This window comes from Phyllobates terribilis, unplaced genomic scaffold (genome assembly GCF_046119375.1).
Source record: "Phyllobates terribilis strain yellow unplaced genomic scaffold, ASM4611937v1 Scaffold_9__5_contigs__length_417890890, whole genome shotgun sequence".
NCBI classification, from domain to species: Eukaryota; Metazoa; Chordata; class Amphibia; order Anura; family Dendrobatidae; genus Phyllobates; species Phyllobates terribilis.
The window spans coordinates 102,979,114-102,998,794 of record NW_027362769.1 but is presented as its reverse complement, the minus strand read 5'-3'; the positions used below and the strand labels follow the sequence as shown (position 1 = coordinate 102,998,794).

Sequence of the window (19,681 nt, the reverse complement as noted above, 5' to 3'; positions counted from 1 at the left end):
TCCCGCAGCATGTGCACAGCACATGCGGATTATCATTGGAGAACATTGCAGATCTTCTACCAAGCGTTTTTTAAGAGTTTCCGCGGCGGAATAGCCACTGCGGAAACACCTAAAAAACTCATCGTTGGCACGCAGCCTGAGGGGACACTGAAAACTCAAATTTTCTTTGCTGATTTGTTTCATACTTTACATATACATACTTTTCATATGTTACATATATTTATTAAACATTGCATGGAATCAATGAGGCTTACCTGCTCTCTGCGTCAGCACTACATTTAGGAGAAAGCAGCTCAAATGATTTGGTAAATTTCACCACCTATAGTAAAATATATCATTATTAATATTGCTACAGAATTATTCTTTCCACGATTATAGCAAACACTTTCAATAAATACAATGATCATGTGCAAAAGAAGAGTCAGACAGACGGTCTCCTGACCCGAGCGTGACATCATGTGCTTTTATGCAGCTGTCACGCTCGGGTAAGAGACTGTCGGGTCAGAGACTGTCATGCTCGGGTCTGACTCTTCCCTAATTCTGAGTATTCTCTACCACATTGTTGGAAAGCTAGCCTCCTTAATGTACATTTACATCATATGTTGTGTCCCTGACTTTGATGGGGGTTCCCGCACTGAGCCCGCATGTTTTCCTGCACATGACAGCTGCCTTTATTGGCCGTGGGTGCATCGGAGCTCCACCCACGGCTGTTACCCAAATAAATCAGAGAGGCACAGCGGGATTTAACATGCGCAAGCCGGAAGCGCCACACAAATCCCGGTCATCGGCACCCCTGCCATGTGATCAAAGAGCCAGGCTCTGATTCAGTTTGGACAGCATGACTTAGCTGACAGGTTCCCTTTAATAGTGCTTGTATTAATCTTTTGATTCCATAGTTCCTCCAAATATCTCTCTAAATAATGGCACTAAAAGGCTTCACTGTTTTCTAATATTAAACATCCTAAGTGCCTTTACAAAACCCTATATAAATGATTAATAAATAACAGATTATAACAGTCCGATACACATACATATCCTAATGACACCAACATTCTTGCTAAATAAAATATATCGAATGAAATGACGCAAACTTAATTTAATTAGTTTGCAGCATCATGCTTGTATTGCTCCAGCTTTCCATTAAAAATGTATACATGTATATGCAGAGCTGTTTTCCAGTAGAAGCATTACTTAATACTTATGGCATCTGATGAAACTTGTCACAACTTTTTTGCATTGGAAATACGGAGTATGGAATGACATTGGCTTTTAGAGGCTTTTTTTCTGTATAATATATATAGAAAAATATATATATTTTCTATATAACATGTTCTATGTGAACCTTATTACGGCTCCCTTAGAACACATACCTAGGAGGATCTTCTGTCCATGTGTCCGTTTGCACATTCTAGTTATCTGTTCCATTTTAGTAAAAGACACAGGGTATTCATGTGCAAAAGTGATCCAGTGCATTCAGTTTTAGTACAGAAGAAAAAAGTTCTGCATTCAGGACTTTTTTTTTCTTTTTAAAAAGACACCAAACAGAACCCAGTTGGACCCCATAATAACCAATACAGCCCCTCTGATTCCATTTGCATAAGTGATACAACAGATCACTTGATCAGTTTTGCACATGAATTTGTTGTCTCTTCCTAAAATGGAACAGACAAAGGGAATGGGAAAATAGACATGTGAACACGGCCTAGTACGGCTATGTGCATGACTATTACCCATTTTAGGTGTTGGCAAATTGCTAGGTTATGCCATCACTTCATGATAAATTGGGATTTAAACCCTGGAACCCTTTGGTTTTTCCTGTACAGTGGTTCTTCCAGCCAGTAAACTGCAGAGGTCTCCATTCACATGAATGGGATCGTTCTGCAGTTCCCTGTCCCTAGAAACCAAATATAATGAAAGGGATACAAGGCTAAACCAGCACTGGGTCCCTGTAATTCCTAAAATAAGAGGTGGGACCACCACTGTCATTTATTAAGACAGAAATTCTCCTTTAAAGGGTATCTGTCAGGATGTTTTTTGCTATATAATCTGAAAGCAGCATGATATAGGGACAGAGACCATGATTACAGTGATGTGTCACGAACTGGGCTGCTTGTTGCTATTTCATAAAATCAGTGTTTTATCAGCAGGATATTATCACTACAGGAAAATTTGTCTCCTGCCTCATAGTCAACATACTCTGTATAACCCCACCCCCACCACTGATTAGCAGCTTTCTGTACAGTGGTGTGGACGGGGTTATACAGAACTGAACATTTGAGCTCTGCTAGATCTGCAGCAGAGAAAACAGGGATTGTATCAAAATGACAGTATGGAGACCAGAAAGTGACATACTCACTAAATTAGAATATCATCAAAAAGTTAATTTATTTTAGTTCTTCAAAACAAAAAGTGAAACTCGTATATTATATAGAGTCATTGTGGCACCCCAGGGGTCTGGTTGCCACAGTGGTAGAAATACCATGTCTGAGAGCGAGCATGGGTTCTCCTGGTCAGGAGCACTGTTGCATGCAACGCCTCCTGCCCCAGTCCAGGGAGGGGAGGAACCTGCCCTTTATAAACTTGATCTGGGGCGGGGTTAGAGAATCGAGTTCTAGTCCAGAGGAAGGGACAGAGGAGCAGCAAGGAGCTCTGGAGGCAACACAGGAGCAGAGAGCCAGGGATTTGAGCTGATAGAGCTCATCCTGGCAGAAGACGCAGAGAACCGGACACCGGAGTCCGAGGCTGTGAGGATATCCACATCCAGCAGCAGAAACCACCAGGCAGGGGATTTCAGGTCCTCTGGCCATAGAAAGCCCGGAGGCTCAGTCACACGCAAGGGACCGGCACCGCCATCGAGGAGCGGAAGGTACCCAAAGGCCCCAAGTCACCAGCCATACGGGTGAGCACCACACGGTACACTCAGGGACGTGGGCTACTACACGACTACAGCAAGGTAGCCAGGAAGAGTGCAGTCAGACGGGAAGGCCTACACCTCCACCTGGCCAGGGGGACTCTTGTTCGCTCACAGACGGACCAGGCCTCTAATGTTAGCCAGTACTCCCGGCAGGGCCTTCTCCATTACCAACAGTAAAGACCCTGAACTGCACTGCACAGACTCTGAGTCATTTCTGCTGCGGTTCTCAGTGACCGCAATCCATGGGTGGCGTAGTCGGAAATTTCAACATTAAAAACCAAGTAAACAGATCCGCCACTGGTTTGACCACCCTGAGCCACGGGACCGGGTCACCGCCACGGAGACTACAACCCCTGACATTACACAGAGGCCCGGCTCCGGGTATTCCCCCACACAAGGCCCAGGGGGCACGTCAACTTTGGCGCAGTTGGCAGGATTTCGTGCCTGCAACCACCGGGTACTGCGTGCCTGAAGAAAGACTGTGATACTTACCGTGGTGAAGTTTCCCGCCATCCGCAGCCGTTTTCCCGCCAATGGGCGCCATTTTCGGGACGCCACGCGAGAAGAAGAGGGGCGTGGACGCCAAAAGCGCGCGAGAGCTGAAGCCCCGCCTTACGTACTGACGCTGCGCAAGGTCCTGGAAGGAGCCCAGCGGACGCGGCGTCACCAACGCGCGACGCAAGGTCCTCGACCCCGACGATCGCCAGCGGAGCCGCGGCCTACAGAGAGGAAGCAACGGAAGGTAGGCCACGGTTAACTAGGGGGGAGGAAGACACCAGGAATGGAGGGAGCTCCCACCGCCAGCGCGGCTGCTGCCACAGTGATGCCGTTCACGATGCCGTATATCCCCGGAGCGGCATGGTTACCCCAGTACTCAGGGGAGTCGCATACCCTGAGCGACTTTAAAGAAAGACTGAATAGCCTATTCAAAGTATACCCCCTGTCCGAGGAACAAAAAGTGAGCATCCTGATAGGCCAGTTAAACGGAGCAGCCCAAAGAGAAGTGAAGTCCTGGCCAGCCAGGGAAAAGGGGACTGTAAAGGAAATACTGGCCCGTCTAAAGGACACTTTTGATACCCGCACCTCAGCAGAGATCAAGCTAAAATTTTATGGGTGCAAACAGCGGGCATAAGACAGTATACGGGACTATGCTTTGAATTTGCAGGAGGCCCTGAGAGCCATTAACCACTTCTCACCAGAACCTATTTTTGCCTTCGTGACCGGGCCAATTTTTTCAATTCTGATCACTGTCACTTTATGAAGTAATTACTCTGGAACGCTTCAACATATTCCCCTGGTTCTGAGATTGTTTTTTCATGACATATTGTACTTCATGATAGTGGTAAAATTTCTTCGATATAACTTGCGTTTATTTGTGAAAAAATCAGAAATTTGGCGAAAATTTTGAAAATTTTGCAATTTTCAAACTTTGAATTTTCATGCCCTTAAATCAGAGAGATATGTCACACAAAATAGTTAATAAATAACATTTCCTACATGTCTACTTTACATCAGCACAATTTTGGAACCAAAATTTTTTTTGTTACGGAGCTATAAGGGTTAAAAGTTGACCAGCGATTTCTCATTTTTCCAACAAAATTTACAAAAACATTTTTTTAGGGACCACATCATATTTGAAGTCACTTTGAGGGGTCTTTATGACAGAAAATACCCAAAAGTGACACTATTCTAAAAACTGCACCCCTCAAGGTGCTCAAAACCACATTCAAGAACTTTATTAACCCTTCAGGTGCTTCACAGGAATTTTTGGAATGTGGAAGAAAAAAATTAACATTTAACTTTTTTCACAAAAATGTTACTTTAGACCCAATTTTTTTTATTTTCACAAGGGTAACAGGAAAAAATGGACCACAATTTTTTTTGTGCAATTTCTCTTGAGCGTGCTGATACCCCATATGTGAGGGAAAACCACTGTTTGGGTGCACTGCCGGGTTCGGAAGGGAAGGAGCGCCATTAGACATTTTGAATGTAAAATTTTTCTGAATAATTAGCAGATGCCATGTTGCGTTTGGAGAGCTCCTGATGTGCCTAAACAGTGGAAACCCCCCACAAGTGACACCATTTTGGAAACTAGACCCCTCAGGGAACTTATCTAGATGTGTGGTGAGCACCTTGAACCCCCAGGTGCTTCACAGAAGTTTATAATATTGAGCTGTAAAAATAAAATTTTCACATTTTTCCCACAAAAACGTTTTTCATCCCTTAATTTTGCATTATCATAAGGGTAATAGGAAAAATTGCACCATGAAGTTTGTTGTGCAATGTCTCCTGAACACGCTGATACCCCATATGTGGAGGCAAACCACTGTTTGGGCGCACGGCAGCGTTTGAAAGGGAAGGAGCGCCATTTGACTTTTTGAATGTAAAATTTGTTTGAATAATTAGCGGACGCCATGTTGCATTTGGGGAGCCCCTGATGTGCCTAAACAGACGAAACCACCAAGTGACACCATTTTGGAAACTAGACCCCTTAGGGAACTTATCTAGATGCGTGGTGAGCACCTTGAACCCCAAGGTGCTTCACAGGAGATTATAATATTGAGCTGTAAAAATAAAATTTTCACATTTTTCCCACAAAACCGTTTTTCATCCCTTAATTTTGCATTATCATAAGGGTAATAGGATAAATTGCACCATTAAATTTGTTGTGTAATTTCTCCTGAACACGCAGATACCCCATATGTGGAGGCAAATTACTGTTTGGCGCATGGCAGGGTTTGAAAGGGAAGGAGCGCCATTTGACTTTTTGAATGTAAAATTTGTTTGAATAATTAGCAGACGCCATGTCACATTTGGGGAGCCCCTAATGTGCCTAAACAGTGGAAACCCCCCACAAGTGCCACCATTTTGGAAACTAGACTCCTTAGGGAACTTTTCTAGATGTGTGGTGAGCACCTTGCAGCCTCAGCTGCTTCACAGAAGTTTATAATATTGAGCCATAAAAATAAAATTTTCACATTTTTCCCACAAAAAATGTTTTTCATTCCCTAATTTTGTATTATCATAAGGGTAACAGGATAAATTGCACCATGAAATTTGTTGTACAATTTCTCCTGAACACGCCGATACCCTATATGTGGGGGAAAACCACTGCTTTGGTGTACGGCAGGGTTCGGAAGAGAAAGGAGCGCTATGTTGGCTGGGATAGGCAGCAGACACCATGTCACCATGCCGAAACAGCAGAAACCCCCACAAGTGACCCCATTTTGTAAACTACACCTCTCAAGGAATTCATCTAGGGAAGTATTGAGTATTTTTTAATTTTTAAATTTATACCATTGGGCAGTGAAAAAAGCATAATTATATTTTTACCACAAAAAAATGTTTTACCCTCAGATTTTACATTTTCACACAGGGCAATGGGTAAAAATGGTGTCGAAATGTGTCACACAATTTCTTCTAAAAGTGGCAATACCCCATATGTGGCTGTATCGCACCGCTCAGCCATATGGCGAGATCTGGGGGGGATGGAGTGCTATTTGACAATTGGAGAAAAAATTATTGTAGAATAGGCATTTGGATTTGGGAGCACAAAATTTTCTGAATTTCTTTTGGGGGGCAGGGGCCATTTCACTTTTCCAGAGCCTTTCTGCTACCAGTAACTTGGAAGTTCCTTATATTTTTAACAGATGACGGACCTGAGTGGGGACTAGCTTTTTTTGAGGACTGAATTGAAGCTTTTATTGGGAACATTTTACGTAACATTTATCTGGCGCTCTAGGCTGAGCACTTACATCGGGGTTTCCATCTAAATTTCCAAGTGATGTAATTCAGATGAAACCCCTGCAGGATCCATTCACTATAATGAGGCAGCAGAGTTACTCTGGACTCCGTCTGGCCTCTGTTTAGCGGTGTCCTTTTTTTCATAAGTGCACAAAACTGTGGCCAACTGCACTTTTATGCACGCCTAAAACAAATGACACCGTGGGATCACAGGCCAGACGGCATCCACAGTGGCCTATATCTGCCTCATTACAGGGAATCTTCCGTCATGGGTTCCGGCTGAATCACATATTTCAGAGATTTACATGGAAACTCTGGTGTAAGCGCTCAGCGCAGAGCACAGGATAAATGTGAGCAGAGCCTTACTGCGATCTTTGGGAGACATAATAAACAAATCAGTAGCAGGTGAAGAATTGGTTTTATTTATTTTTTACGCCGTTCCTAGTGTGATATAACTGATTAGATTACTTTATTCTTCGGGTCGGTGCGATTACAGAGATACCAGATTTATATCGGGTTTTTATGACTGACAGCTGTCACACACTAAAAGACGCTTTTTTTTGCAAAATCTAGCTTTTGCATTACCATATTTTGAGAGCTATAATTTTTCCATATTTCGGCCGACAGAGTCATGTGACAGCTTGTTTTTTGCGGGACGAGTTGACATTTTTATTGTTACCATTTTTGGGTACGTGACATTTTTTGATCGCTTTCTATTCCGTTTTTTGGGAGGTAAAATTAACAAAAACAAACAATTCAGGAATTGTGTTTTGAGGGTTTTTTTTATGCCGTTCTGCGTGTGGTAAAAGTGATCAGGCAGCGTTATTCTTCGGGTCAGTATGTTTACAGCGATACTACACTTACTGTATTTTTTTTTATGTTTTGGCGCTTTTACACAATAAAACAATTTTATAGAAAAAAATATTTTTTTTGCATTGTTTTATTCTGAGCGCTATAACTTTTTTATTTTTCGGCTGATGGAGCTGTATGGCGGCTTTTTTTTTGTGAAACAAGATGACGTTTTCAGTGGTACCATTTTTATTTCTATTTTGTATTTTGATCGCATTTTTTTCCACTTTTTGCTTGGCGATATGTTGAAAAAGCATATTTTTTTGCTCCGTTTTTATTTATTTTTATTACGGTGTGCACAGAAGGAGTTAATTAGTGTGACAGTTTTAGAGCTCGGTTGTTTCGGACGCGGCGATACCAAATATGTGTACTTTTTTTGGTTTTGTAAAAATATACGGATTTATTGGTTTAATATTTTATTTATTTATTTTTATTTATTTTGTGATTTTTTTTTTAACAGTTTAAAAACTTTTTTTTTTACTTTTTTTACATTTTTCCTTAGTCCCTGTATGGGACATTAATTTTTATTTTTCTGATCACTGATCTCATGTAATGTAATAGACATGTATTACATTACATGAGATCTTCGCTGACTGTTTCACAGTCAGTCTCCTGCCTGGCTTCAGCTGCAGGCTGAGATAGGCAGGACACCATATATGGCAGAACTGGAGGCGGTCATGTGACCTCCAGCTGCCATAGCAACCCCAGGTCCTGGAAGGTATCAGGGGTCGTTGGAGAGGTAAGTAAGACGACCCCCTCTCCTCCTTCTATCTTCTATATGCCGCGATCACTATAGATCGCGGCATATAGAACATAGCAAAGGGTTAACATCACTGGGACCTGATCCAATCAGGTCCCGATGATGTCCCCTGTCAGAGCTAATGTCCCCTGGGGGTCCTGAGCGCTGCGAGACCACCCACAGTTTTTAAACGTCGGCGCTGCACAGAGCCCAGCAAGCGCCGACGTTTATCTACAGTGGGTGGTCGGGAACCGGTTAAGCAGGCAGACCCTGACAGCGTGCGGAATGAGGATAAGCTGTTGACTGAACAGTTCATTGAGGGTCTACAGTCCAGCGCCCACCGAACCCAGTTGCGTGTAATGGCCTTGCAGAACCCTGATTTGGACTTTGCGCAGTTTAAAGACAGGGCCATCCGGGTGCTCCGAGAACCGGCACCAGGTGGCGCTGTAACCCACAGGCGCCCTGCTATCATCTATCACCAGGAAGTGGCGCCCTTGTCTGCAGAGCCTGTGGGAGCTGATGCACAGGCTTTGGACAAAGCCCCGGCTGCAGACCTGCACCATCAGGTCCAAGAGCTGACCAAAAGCGTTGCCGCGCTAACCAGAACTGTGCAGTCTTTACAGGTGTCCCCTCCAGGAAAGATCCAGCTGGCTTCCAGTCCGGAGGACGTCCCTTGACGCCGACAGAGGAGGATCCCATCGTCCAGAGGAAGGCCCAGCGACCGCTATGACCAGGACGGACAACCCATCTGCCGCCGCTGCAACCAACCAGGACATATGGCAAGGTACTGTCATTTAAACGGGCCCAACCTAGGGCAGAGGGCTGACCCCCAGGCATAAGACCATCAGGCCCATCGAGCTGGCGTGATAAGTACGTAGGGGGACGACCGGTCTTGCCTGTGGTGCTGGATGGCATTCCTATGAGTGCACTACTGGACACCGGGTCACAGGTAACCACCATCCCCTATGTGCTTTTTAAGCGGTACTGGAATGACTCAGATATTACCCGCTACCCAGATAACGATTTGAGCATCATCGCCAGCAATGGTCAGCCCGTACCGCAGGTGGGATTCAAGGAGGTGACCATCAAAATTGGTAAAGCTGAACTGCCAGCGCAAGGACTGATTATTGTGGACATTGACCGTCGTGAAAGCCACCCTAAGATAACATTGGGTACTAATGTTATTGAAAATTGTCTTGCAGAGATAATTGTCATATTACAGCAGGTTGCGGTGAACGCCAGCTCCAGCCAGCAGCGTGTCCTACAAAAAGAGATCAGAGCCCTGATGAAAAGGCAACAGGTAGAACTGTCTGGTGGTGAGATTGGTAGTGTTAGGATGAGTGACCCGTTCCCTATCGCCATGCCCCCAAAAAGTAAGATGATGATCTGGTGCCGGACTGCAATCGGGTTAAGAGGAAGGGACTACCAAGCCATGGTAGAACCCGTCTACTCAGACAGTAGGCCCACCATTTTGACAGCACGGGGGGTGGTCGTTGTACGCCATGGGAGGGTACCCGTCCGCATCCTAAACATTGGGGAAAGAGAAGTATACATGCCCCGGTATGCCACTCTAGCCAAATTGTTCACCGTTAACCAAAACTCTGTAAAGGCCATGGAACCCTTGCCTCCATCTCAACCAGAGGAGGGTAACGGCTCCAAGAAACAAATGGAGGACTGGTGTCAGAAGCTGCATGTGGGCACCGACTCCACTCCCTCACACCAAAAACAGGGAGTCTACCGGGTGGTGCAGGAGTACGAAAGAGTCTTTAGCAAACACCCGCTAGACTTTGGGCAAGTAAAGGGGGCAGAACACCACATCCCCATGGGAGACCATCCACCCATAAAGGAAAGATACCGACCTGTACCCCCTGCACACTATCAGAATGCCAAGGGAATGTTGCGAGAAATGAAGGAGGCTGGGGTAATCAGGGACAGCTGTAGCCGCTGGGCAGCTCCACTAGTTCTTGTGAAAAAGAAAGATGGCACCATGAGAATGTGTGTGGATTACAGAAAAGTCCACCGTATCACACACACAGATGTGTACCCGTTACCTAGGATAGAGGAATTTTTAGCTGCATTAAAGTCTGCTAACTTCTTCTCCACTTTGGATCTTACTAGGGGGTACTGGCAGGTTCCTGTAGCAGAGGCAGACAAGGAGAAGACCGCGTTCACCACCCCGATGGGTCTCAGCGAATTCAACTGTATGCCGTTCGGGCTCTGCAACGCACCAGGAACCTTCCAGCGGTTGATGGAGTGCTGTCTGGGGCACAGGAATTTCGAGACGGTCCTGCTATACCTGGACTATGTCATTGTGTATTCCAAAACATATGAGGACCATCTGAAACACCTGGCAGAGGTGTTTGACGCCCTGGCAGGCTACGGCCTAAAGGTGAAACCCTCCAAGTGTCATCTACTGAAACCAAAGGTACAGTACCTGGGACACGTGGTGAGTGCTGACAGAGTAGCTCCAGACCCTGATAAGATCACAGTGATTAAGGACTGGCCAAGACCCTCCAGCATAAAGGAAGTGCGGCAGTTCCTCGGGTTGGTAGGCTACTACCGAAAATTCATCCACGGGTTCACCAAAATGGCTGCCCCTATGCAAGACCTCCTGTTAGGTCAGTCAAAGACCAAGAATTAGAAGCAGCCCTTCAAGTGGGACAAGCTGGAAGAGGAGTCTTTCCGCCAGCTGAAGATGGCCCCCACGGGGGATGAGATCCTGGCTTACCCTGATAATGGCCAGCCTTTCATCCTCCACACAGACACCAGTAACGTGGGGCTGGGAGCCGTACTATCCCAGATCCAGCAGGGCAGAGAGCGGGTAATTGCTTACGCCAGCCGAAAACTACGGCTCACAGAGAGAAACCCTGAGAATTATAGCTCCTTCAAGCTAGAGTTCCAGGCAGTGGTGTGGGCAGTGACGGAACGTTTCAAACATTAACTTGCCTCTGCCAAGTTCACTGTGTACACGGACAACAACCCGTTGACACACCTGGACACTGCAAGACTTGGTGCCCTGGAGCAAAGATGGATGGCCCAGCTGTCCAACTATGAGTTTACCATCAAATACCGGGCGGGACGCACAAATGCCAACGCAGACGCCCGGACGGAGGGGAAGATCCAGAAGAACTGGAAGAGATTGAACTCCCTGCGTTCCACCGTCATGGGATTACCCAGTGTTCCCACTGTGTAAGGGACAAGCACTGTGCCACGTTCAATCCCTTACCCCACTACAGCTGGGCGGAGACTCAAGACAGTGACCCAGCCGTCCGCCTGGTAAAAGAGATGCTGACACAGGCTGATGCCCGCCTTGACCCAGACGCTCCGGAAGAGACCAAACAGCTGTGGAAGGAGAAGAGTAAACTGTTTCTCTACAAGGGGAAGCTGTGCCGGAGAATAGTCAACTCCCGGACACATGAGCTGACCTGGCAGGTAGTGGTCCCGAGACGAGACGCGGCTATGGTTCTGGAGGCATACCACGACGGAGCAGGGCACTTTGGATGGAAGAAGTTGGAGTTCCTGTTGCGTGAACGGTTCTTCTGGGTAGGCATGAGAGGGGCCATTGAGAGATGGTGCAGAGACTGCGGCCCGTGCAACCTGAGAAGAAAGGACCGTGCCAGCCAGAAGACTCCCCTGCAGCCCATCATCACCAAGCAGCCACTAGAACTGGTAGCCCTGGACCATGTGAAGCTGGCTCCAAGTAGGTCCGGGTACGTCTACGCCCTCACCATCGTAGACCACAACTCCCGGTTCCTGGTGGTGGTCCCTGTCAAGGACTTAACGGCTCAGACAGCAGCTAGAGCCTTCCAGCAACACTTCTGCTTTCCACACGGGTATCCGGAGCAAGTGTTGACTGACCAAGGTCCAGCCTTCGAAGCGGAGGTCTTCCAGGAGTTCTGCAACCTGTATGGCTGCAAGAAGATAAGGACAACGCCCTATCACCCCCAAACCAACGGATTGTGCGAGAAGATGAACAAGGCGGTGATAGACTTGCTGAAAATGTTGCCCCTGGAAGAACGCAGTCTGTGGCCTGAAAAACCGCCTGATCTGGTGGAATTGTATAACCACATCCCAGTAAATTCCACCAACTGCACCCCGGCTTACCTAATGAGAGCAAGACCTGGTAAGCTGCCTACTGACCTGGATATGGGAGTACTGACACCCGAGGACACCTCGCCAGAGGCAGACTGGGATACAGAACGGCAGCAGCAGTACCGGAAAGTGCAGGAGAGTGTTGAGAGAAGTCTGTCTCAAGCAAGAGAAAGGCAAGAGAGAACTTACAACCAGCATGCTCCCGCTGTTCCCCTGGCACCAGGAGAGCAGGTCTTGAAGAGGAAGAGGCGGCTCCATAAGTTGGATGACCAGTGGGAGAAAGACCCGTACACAGTACTGCCCTCAAGTCATGAAAATCCGAAAGTATGCATTATCAGTAAGGATGGAGGAGAGACCACAGCCACTGTCTCCAGAGACCACCTGAAGAAGTGTCCCGAGCAGCTGCAAAGCACTGATGAAGACCAAGATAGCCCTCAACCCGCAGAGGAAAGGGAAGAAATGGTCAGTACAGTACTCAGAGAATTTCCCCGTTCCTGGACACAAATTAACAACGCTATTGTGGTACCCGTCCTTACCTTTCTCCAGCCAGCCCCTCAAGGGCCTACAGAAGAGCAAGTAGTGTTGGGAGAGCAACCGGCCCCGGAGGCAGAAGATTCTATACCAGCAGCCCAGGAGAATCAACCCTCTGCTAGTAGTGAGCCTGCAGTGCCCGTAGTAAGCCAAAGAGTATGCAGAAAGCTGCCCAACCTACCCATAACATCTCCAAACACCTGTAGTGCAGACACTAGCGAGCCCACTACACAAGGGGTGGAAACAGGGGACCCAGAAAGAACACCACCAGATAGTGTGTTACGTAGGTCCACCAGGAGCACTAGAAGTCAGAAGCCCGCTCGCTGGAGAATCTAGGAATCTAGAAAAAAAAAAAGATATATACCTGTATATTGCAAATGTTGAAATATTTTATGTTTATTGCGTGAATAATAATTATGTCTCTCAAGTTACCCGACAGGGTTTATGGACTGACAGGTTAAGGACAATGAATAATCGGAACTGTACCTTGTAAATAGTTGCACCTGTTAAGTGCCCCTTTTGTGCAAGACCACAGAACAAAAACCCGTGGAGGTGGCTGAAGACGTGGTCCAACACCGGATCATCGATGCCCTGTAGCCACCCCAGGGCCTATGTGGAGGGTTTGGGACGGGTCCCTCAAAATACATCTTGAGTGACATGGACACCTGGTTACGGAAGCGCCGTGACCTATAAAGACTGAACTTCTTGTACATATGTTGATGTGTTATTGCTTATACCCTGTTATGTATGTTTTCATAAAATGTGTTTAGTCCCAGAGTACTAAAATTTACCAGGGGGGAATGTGGCACCCCAGGGGTCTGGTTGCCACAGTGGTAGAAATACCATGTCTGAGAGCGAGCATGGGTTTTCCTGGTCAGGAGCACTGTTGCATGCAACGCCTCCTGCCCCAGTCCAGGGAGGGGAGGAACCTGCCCTTTATAAACTGGATCTGGGGCGGGGTTAGAGAGTCGAGTTCTAGTCCAGAGGAAGGGACAGAGGAGCAGCAAGGAGCTCTGGAGGCAACACAGGAGCATAGAGCCAGGGATTGGAGCTGATAGAGCTCATCCTGGCAGAAGACGCAGAGAACCGGACACCAGAGTCCGAGGCTGTGAGGATATCCACATCCAGCAGCAGAAACCACCAGGCAGGGGATTTCAGGTCCTCTGGCCATACAAAGCCCGGAGGCTCAGTCACACGCAAGGGACCGGCACCGCCATCGAGGAGCGGAAGGTACCAAAGGCCCCAAGTCACCAGCCATACGGGTGAGCACCACACGGTACACTCAGGGACGTGGGCTACTACATGACTACAGCAAGGTAGCCAGGAAGAGTGCAGTCAGACGGGAAGGCCTACATCTCCACCTGGCCAGGGGGACTCTTGTTCGCTCACAGACTGACCAGGCCTCCAATGTTAGCCAGTACTCCCGGCAGGGCCTTCTCCATTACCAACAGTGAAGACCCTGAACTGCACTGCACGGACTCTGAGTCATTTCTGCTGCGCCCATGCACCACAACCCTCACCATCTACACACGCTGCCCTGAGGCTATACTCCTCCCGTGGGGAGTTATACTACCCTCTGCTGCGCACCCAACATCAGCCTCAGCGGCCTGCCCCGCAGCGGCGGTTCTCAGTGACCGCAATCCACGGGTGGCGTAGTCGGACATTTCAACATTAAAAACCAAGTAAACAGATCCGCCACTGGTTTGACCACCCTGAGCCATGGGACCGGGTGGCCGCCACGGAGACTACAACCCCTGACATTACACAGAGACCCGGCCCCGGGTATTCCCCCACACACGGCCCAGGGGGCGCGTCAACATTACAGAGCGATCTATTTCAAGTGTTTATTTCTGTTAATGATGATGATTATGGCTTACAGCCAATGAAGACACAAAAGTCATTATCTCAGTAAATTAGAATACTTTATAACAACAACTTGAAAAATGTTTTTAAAATCCGAAATGTTGGCCTACTGAAATGTATGTTCAGTAAATGCACTCAATACTTGGTCGGGGCTTTTTTTGCATCAATTACTGCATCACTGGGGCATGGCATGGAGGCGATCAGCCTGTGGCACTGCTGAGGTGTTATGGAAGCCCAGGTTGCTTTGATAGCAGCCTTCAGCTCATCTGCATTGTTGGGTCTGGTGTCTCTCATCTTCCTTTTGACAATACCCCATAGATTCTCTATGGGCTTAAAGGGAATCTGTCACCCCCTGGGAGATATCAGACCTCTACTATGACCATACAGGGTATAGAAAAGTAAATCTATACATACCTGTATGGCCCAAAGTAGAGGTCTGATTGCAGAGAAAAGTGTTTTTATCACCTCTGTTGTCCACAGGCTTGGCATCCCCTGGACGTCAGGAAATCCCCACCTAACTGTTTATTATTCGCTTAAATACCCGCCTATATGCTTAGTTACCATTTTTTTCTGCAATCAGACCTCTACTATGGGCCATACAGGTATGTATAGATTTACTTTTCTATAAACTGTATGGCCGTAGTAGAGGTCTGATAACTCCAAAGTGGTGACAGCTTCCCTTTAGGGTCAGGCGAGTTTGCTGGCCAATCAAACGCAGTGATACTGTTGTTTGTAAACCAGGTATTGGTACTTTTGGCAGTGTGGACAGGTGCCAAGTCCTGCTGGAGAATGAAATTTCCATCTCCAAAAAGCTTGTCAGCAGAGGGAAGCATGAAGTGGTTTAAAATTTCCTGGTAGACGGCTGCGCTGACTTTGGTCTTGATAAGACACAGTGGACCTACACCAGCAGATGACATGGCTCCCCAAACCATCACTGATTGTGGAAACTTTACACTAGACCTCCAGCAGCTTGGATTGTGGCCTCTCCACTCTTCCTCCAGACTCTGGGACCTTGATTTCCTAATAAAATGCAAAATTTACTTTCATCTGAAAACAACATCTTGGACCACTGAGCAACAGTCCAGGTCTTTTCCTCCTTGGCCCAGGTAAGACGCTTCTGGTGTTGTCTATTGGTCATGAGTTGCTTGACACAAGGAATGCGACACTTGTAGCCCATGTCCTGGATACGTCTGTGTGTGGTGGCTCTTGAAGCAGTGACTCCAGCAGCAGTCCACTCCTTGTGAATCTCCCCCAAATTTTTGAATGGCCTTTTCTTAACAATCCTTTCAAGGATGTGGTTATCCCGGTTGCTTGTGCACCTTTTTCTACCACACTTTTTCCTTCCTCTCACCTTTCCATTAATATGCTTGGATACAGCACTCTGTGAACAGCAAGCTTATTTAGCAATGACCTTTTGTGGATTACCCTCCTTGTGGAGTGTGTCAATGACTGCCCTCTGGACATCTGTCAAATCAGCAGTCTTCCTCATGATTGTGGAGCCTACTGAAACAGACTAAGGGCCCTTTTTAAACGCTTCGGAAGACTTTGCAGGTGTTTTTTGTTAATTATCTTAATTTACTGAGATAATGACTTTTGTGTTTTCAATGGCTGTGTAACATACCTGGCGGCGTCCTTGCATAGTGGTCCATCTCCCACTGTGCAAGAGCGCGCACTTGATCTCCAATCCAGAATGTCTCTCTGGCTTCTCTCCATGCTGTCTGTTTGCCTCTGTTTCTGCTGCTTAAGGGCGGGGCCCGATCACTTCCTGCTTTTTGTACCTGCTGCAGGCACACCCATTGTGCGTCCTCAGCCTATTGCTGTCTGTCACCTGGTATTTAAACCAGCTGCTCGGGGTGCCACCTGGTGGTGAATGGACAGAGACTTTCCTATATCCTGGATCTGATACCTCGCTCGCTTTGCCTAGTGAGTCTAACCTAGTGTACTCCGAAGCAGAGGTTATTCCCGAGTCTCTACACCCCTCCGACCAGGCGGAGGACCTCCAGTTGTCTCCAGAACCCTTCGGGGTGCCACCTGGTGGTGAATGGACAGAGACTTTCCTATACTCGGCACCTGATACCTCGCCTGCTTCGTCCAGTGAGTCCGACCTAGTCTCTGCACTCCGCTGACCCGGCAGAGGACCTCCAGGTGTCTCCTGAACCCTTCGGGGTGCTACTTGATAGCGAATGGACAGAGACTCTCCTATACTCGGTACCTGATACCTCGCCTGCTTCATCCAGTGAGTCTGAACAAGTGTACTCCGAAGAGGAGGTTACCCCCGAGTCTCTGCCCCCCTCCAACCCGGCGGAGGACTTCCAGTTGTCTTCTGTACCCTCAGGGGTGCCACCTGGAAATATGTGGAGAGAGACTTCCTTGTGTGCTGTTCCTGGTACTCCACCCGTTTCGTCTGTTGCTGAGGATGGCTGGATAGGAGGTATCATCCTAGCTACCCAGATGAGACCAGTTTTTCCTGTGGACAGTGGAAGTGATCTCCTTGAAGTGAAGGATTGGCCCTCGAATTCTCTGCGGAAGATTCTGGCAGGCCTGAAGAAGAGGGGGCCTAAGGGGGGGGGGGGGTACTGTAACATACCTGGTGGCGTCCTTGCATAGTGGTCCATCTCCCACTGTGCAAGAGCGCGCACTTGATCTCCAATCCAGAATGTCTCTCTGGCTTCCCTCCATGCTGTCTGTTTGCCTCTGTTTCTGCTGCTTAAGGGCGGGGCCCGATCACTTCCTGCTTTTTGTACCTGCTGCAGGCACACCCCTTGTGCGTCCTCAGCCTATTGCTGTCTGTCACCTGGTATTTAAAGCAGCTGCTCCAATTAACCCATGCCTGAGCATTGTGTTCTGTCAGTTGGCTTCTGGTCACTGATATGCCAGGTCCCGTTTATGTTTCCTGCCTTCGGTATCAGTTCCCGTGTCTGAACTGTGTCCTGTCTGTATTATCTTCTAGCCTGTTGTCTTCTGCCTATCCTGGAGGCTGTATTTCCAGGCCTGTGTGTACACGCTCCTAGCCTGTTCGTTCCGCCTTCTAGGGGCCGCATTCCTAGACCCGCATACCTAGACCCGCTCCTGTATCTTGCTGCTGTGTCTGTTCTTGTCTGAATACTCTTCTAGCCTGTTTCCTGTTTTTCTCTCTGTCCATACCTTCCCTTTTCCTGCAGAATCTGATCCCATACCTATCTCCTACTCGTTGTCTTTGTACTCCCGTTTGTGAGTTTAGAGTCCACTCGCTACTTCATTGCAAGTATCCTATGTGTACCTGGTTCTGCCTTTACCTTCCAGTCTGTTCCGTGTGAACAGAGCCCTGTCCCCTCTGCTCTGCCTTGCTTGCCGCTTCGGCGGTTCTTGCCTGCTCAGCCCTGTTCACCGCGTCTGCGGTTTCGCTTTGCTCAGCCCTGTCCACCGCGTCTGCGGTTTCGCTTTGCTCAGCCCTGTCCTCCGCGTCTGCGGTTTCGCTTTGCTCAGCCCTGTCCACCGCGTCTGCGGTTTTGCTTTGCTCAGCCCTGTCCACCGCGTCTGCGGTTTTGCTTTGCTCAGCCCTGTCCACCGCGTCTGCGGATTCGCTTTGCTCAGCCCTGTCCACCGCGTCTGCGGTTTCGCTTTGCTCAGCCCTGTCCACCACGTCTGCGGTTTCGCTTTGCTCAGCCCTGTCCACCGCATCTGCAGTTTTGCTTTGCTCAGCCCTGTCCACCGCGTCTGTGGTTTCGCTTTGCTCAGCTTTCTCTACCGCGTCTGCGGTTTTGCTCTGCTCAGCCTTGTCTACCGCGTCTGCGGTTTTGCTCTGCTCAGCCTTGTCTACCGCGTCTGCGGTTTTGCTCTGCTCAGCCTTGTCTACCGTGTCTGCGGTTCTGCTCTGCTCTGCCTTGTCTACCGTGTCTGCGGTTCTGCTCTGCTCCGCCTTGACTACCGCACCTGCGGTTTCGCTTTACTCTGTTTGTTTACCGCATCTGCGGCTCCGAATTTGTCTCCCAGTCTGTACTGGACCCTACCCAGCCTGCGCTCTAGTCTGCCTGTTCCTGTATTCCCCGATGTGGGTCAACAGCCGTGTCCGGAGTCTGACCTGGAGTAGACCCTGGTCCCTCTGCTCGGTTCCTCCCTGGTGCACTGGCGTCGTATGGCGTCGTGCGACCTTGGTCGGATCGGGCAGATACTTAGTTACGCCCCTCCAGGCACTCTCCGGTTCATGGCACAGTGGAACCACTAAACACGCACACGCCAGTCAGTCCGGGCGTGTGCATTACAGGCTGTAAGCCATAATCATCAGCATTAACAGAAATAAACACTTGAAATAGATCACTCTGTTTGTAATGACTCTATATAATATAGGAGTTTCACTTTTTGTATTGAAGAACTGAAATAAATTAACTTTTTGATGATATTCTAATTTAGTGAGAAGCACCTGTATTGCTAGAATCAGGATTCCCACCCCTATGGATTGGATGGGTTGTTACCAACATCTGGGGAGAATTTCATGTCATTAGCACCTTTAGAAATATATTTTACTTAGAAAATTGGTGTTAAATACTTATTTCACCGGCAGCACCGGCAGTATATATACAGTATATATATATATATATATATATATATATATATATATATACAGTACAGACCAAAAGTTGGGACACACCTTCTCATTTAAAGATTTTTCTATATTTTCATGACTATGAAAATTGTACATTCACACTGAAGGCATCAAAACTACCAATTAACACATGTGGAATTATATACTTAACAAAAAAGTGTGAAACAACTGAAAATATGTCTTATATTCTAGGTTCTTCAAAGTAGCCACCTTTTGCTTTGATGACTGCTTTGCACACTCTTGGCATTCTCTTGATGAGCTTCAAGAGGTAGTCACCGGAAATGGTTTTCACTTCACAGGTGTGCCAGGTCAGGTTTAATAAGTGGGATTTCTTGCCTTATAAATGGGGTTGGGACCATTAGTTGCG

At 47.6% G+C, this 19,681-nt stretch overlaps 1 protein-coding gene across 1 annotated transcript in view; it reads right to left on the bottom strand.

Annotated features, from left to right (window-relative positions):
* The window catches only part of PDE11A (phosphodiesterase 11A), a 921,640-nt gene that overhangs the window by 435,205 nt on the left and 466,754 nt on the right, over positions 1 to 19,681 (bottom strand). Inside the window, exon 5 of the mRNA XM_073646878.1 lies at positions 255 to 319. Within this exon, the coding sequence (XP_073502979.1) occupies positions 255 to 319 (65 nt within the window). The remainder of the gene's footprint in view (positions 1 to 254; positions 320 to 19,681) is intronic.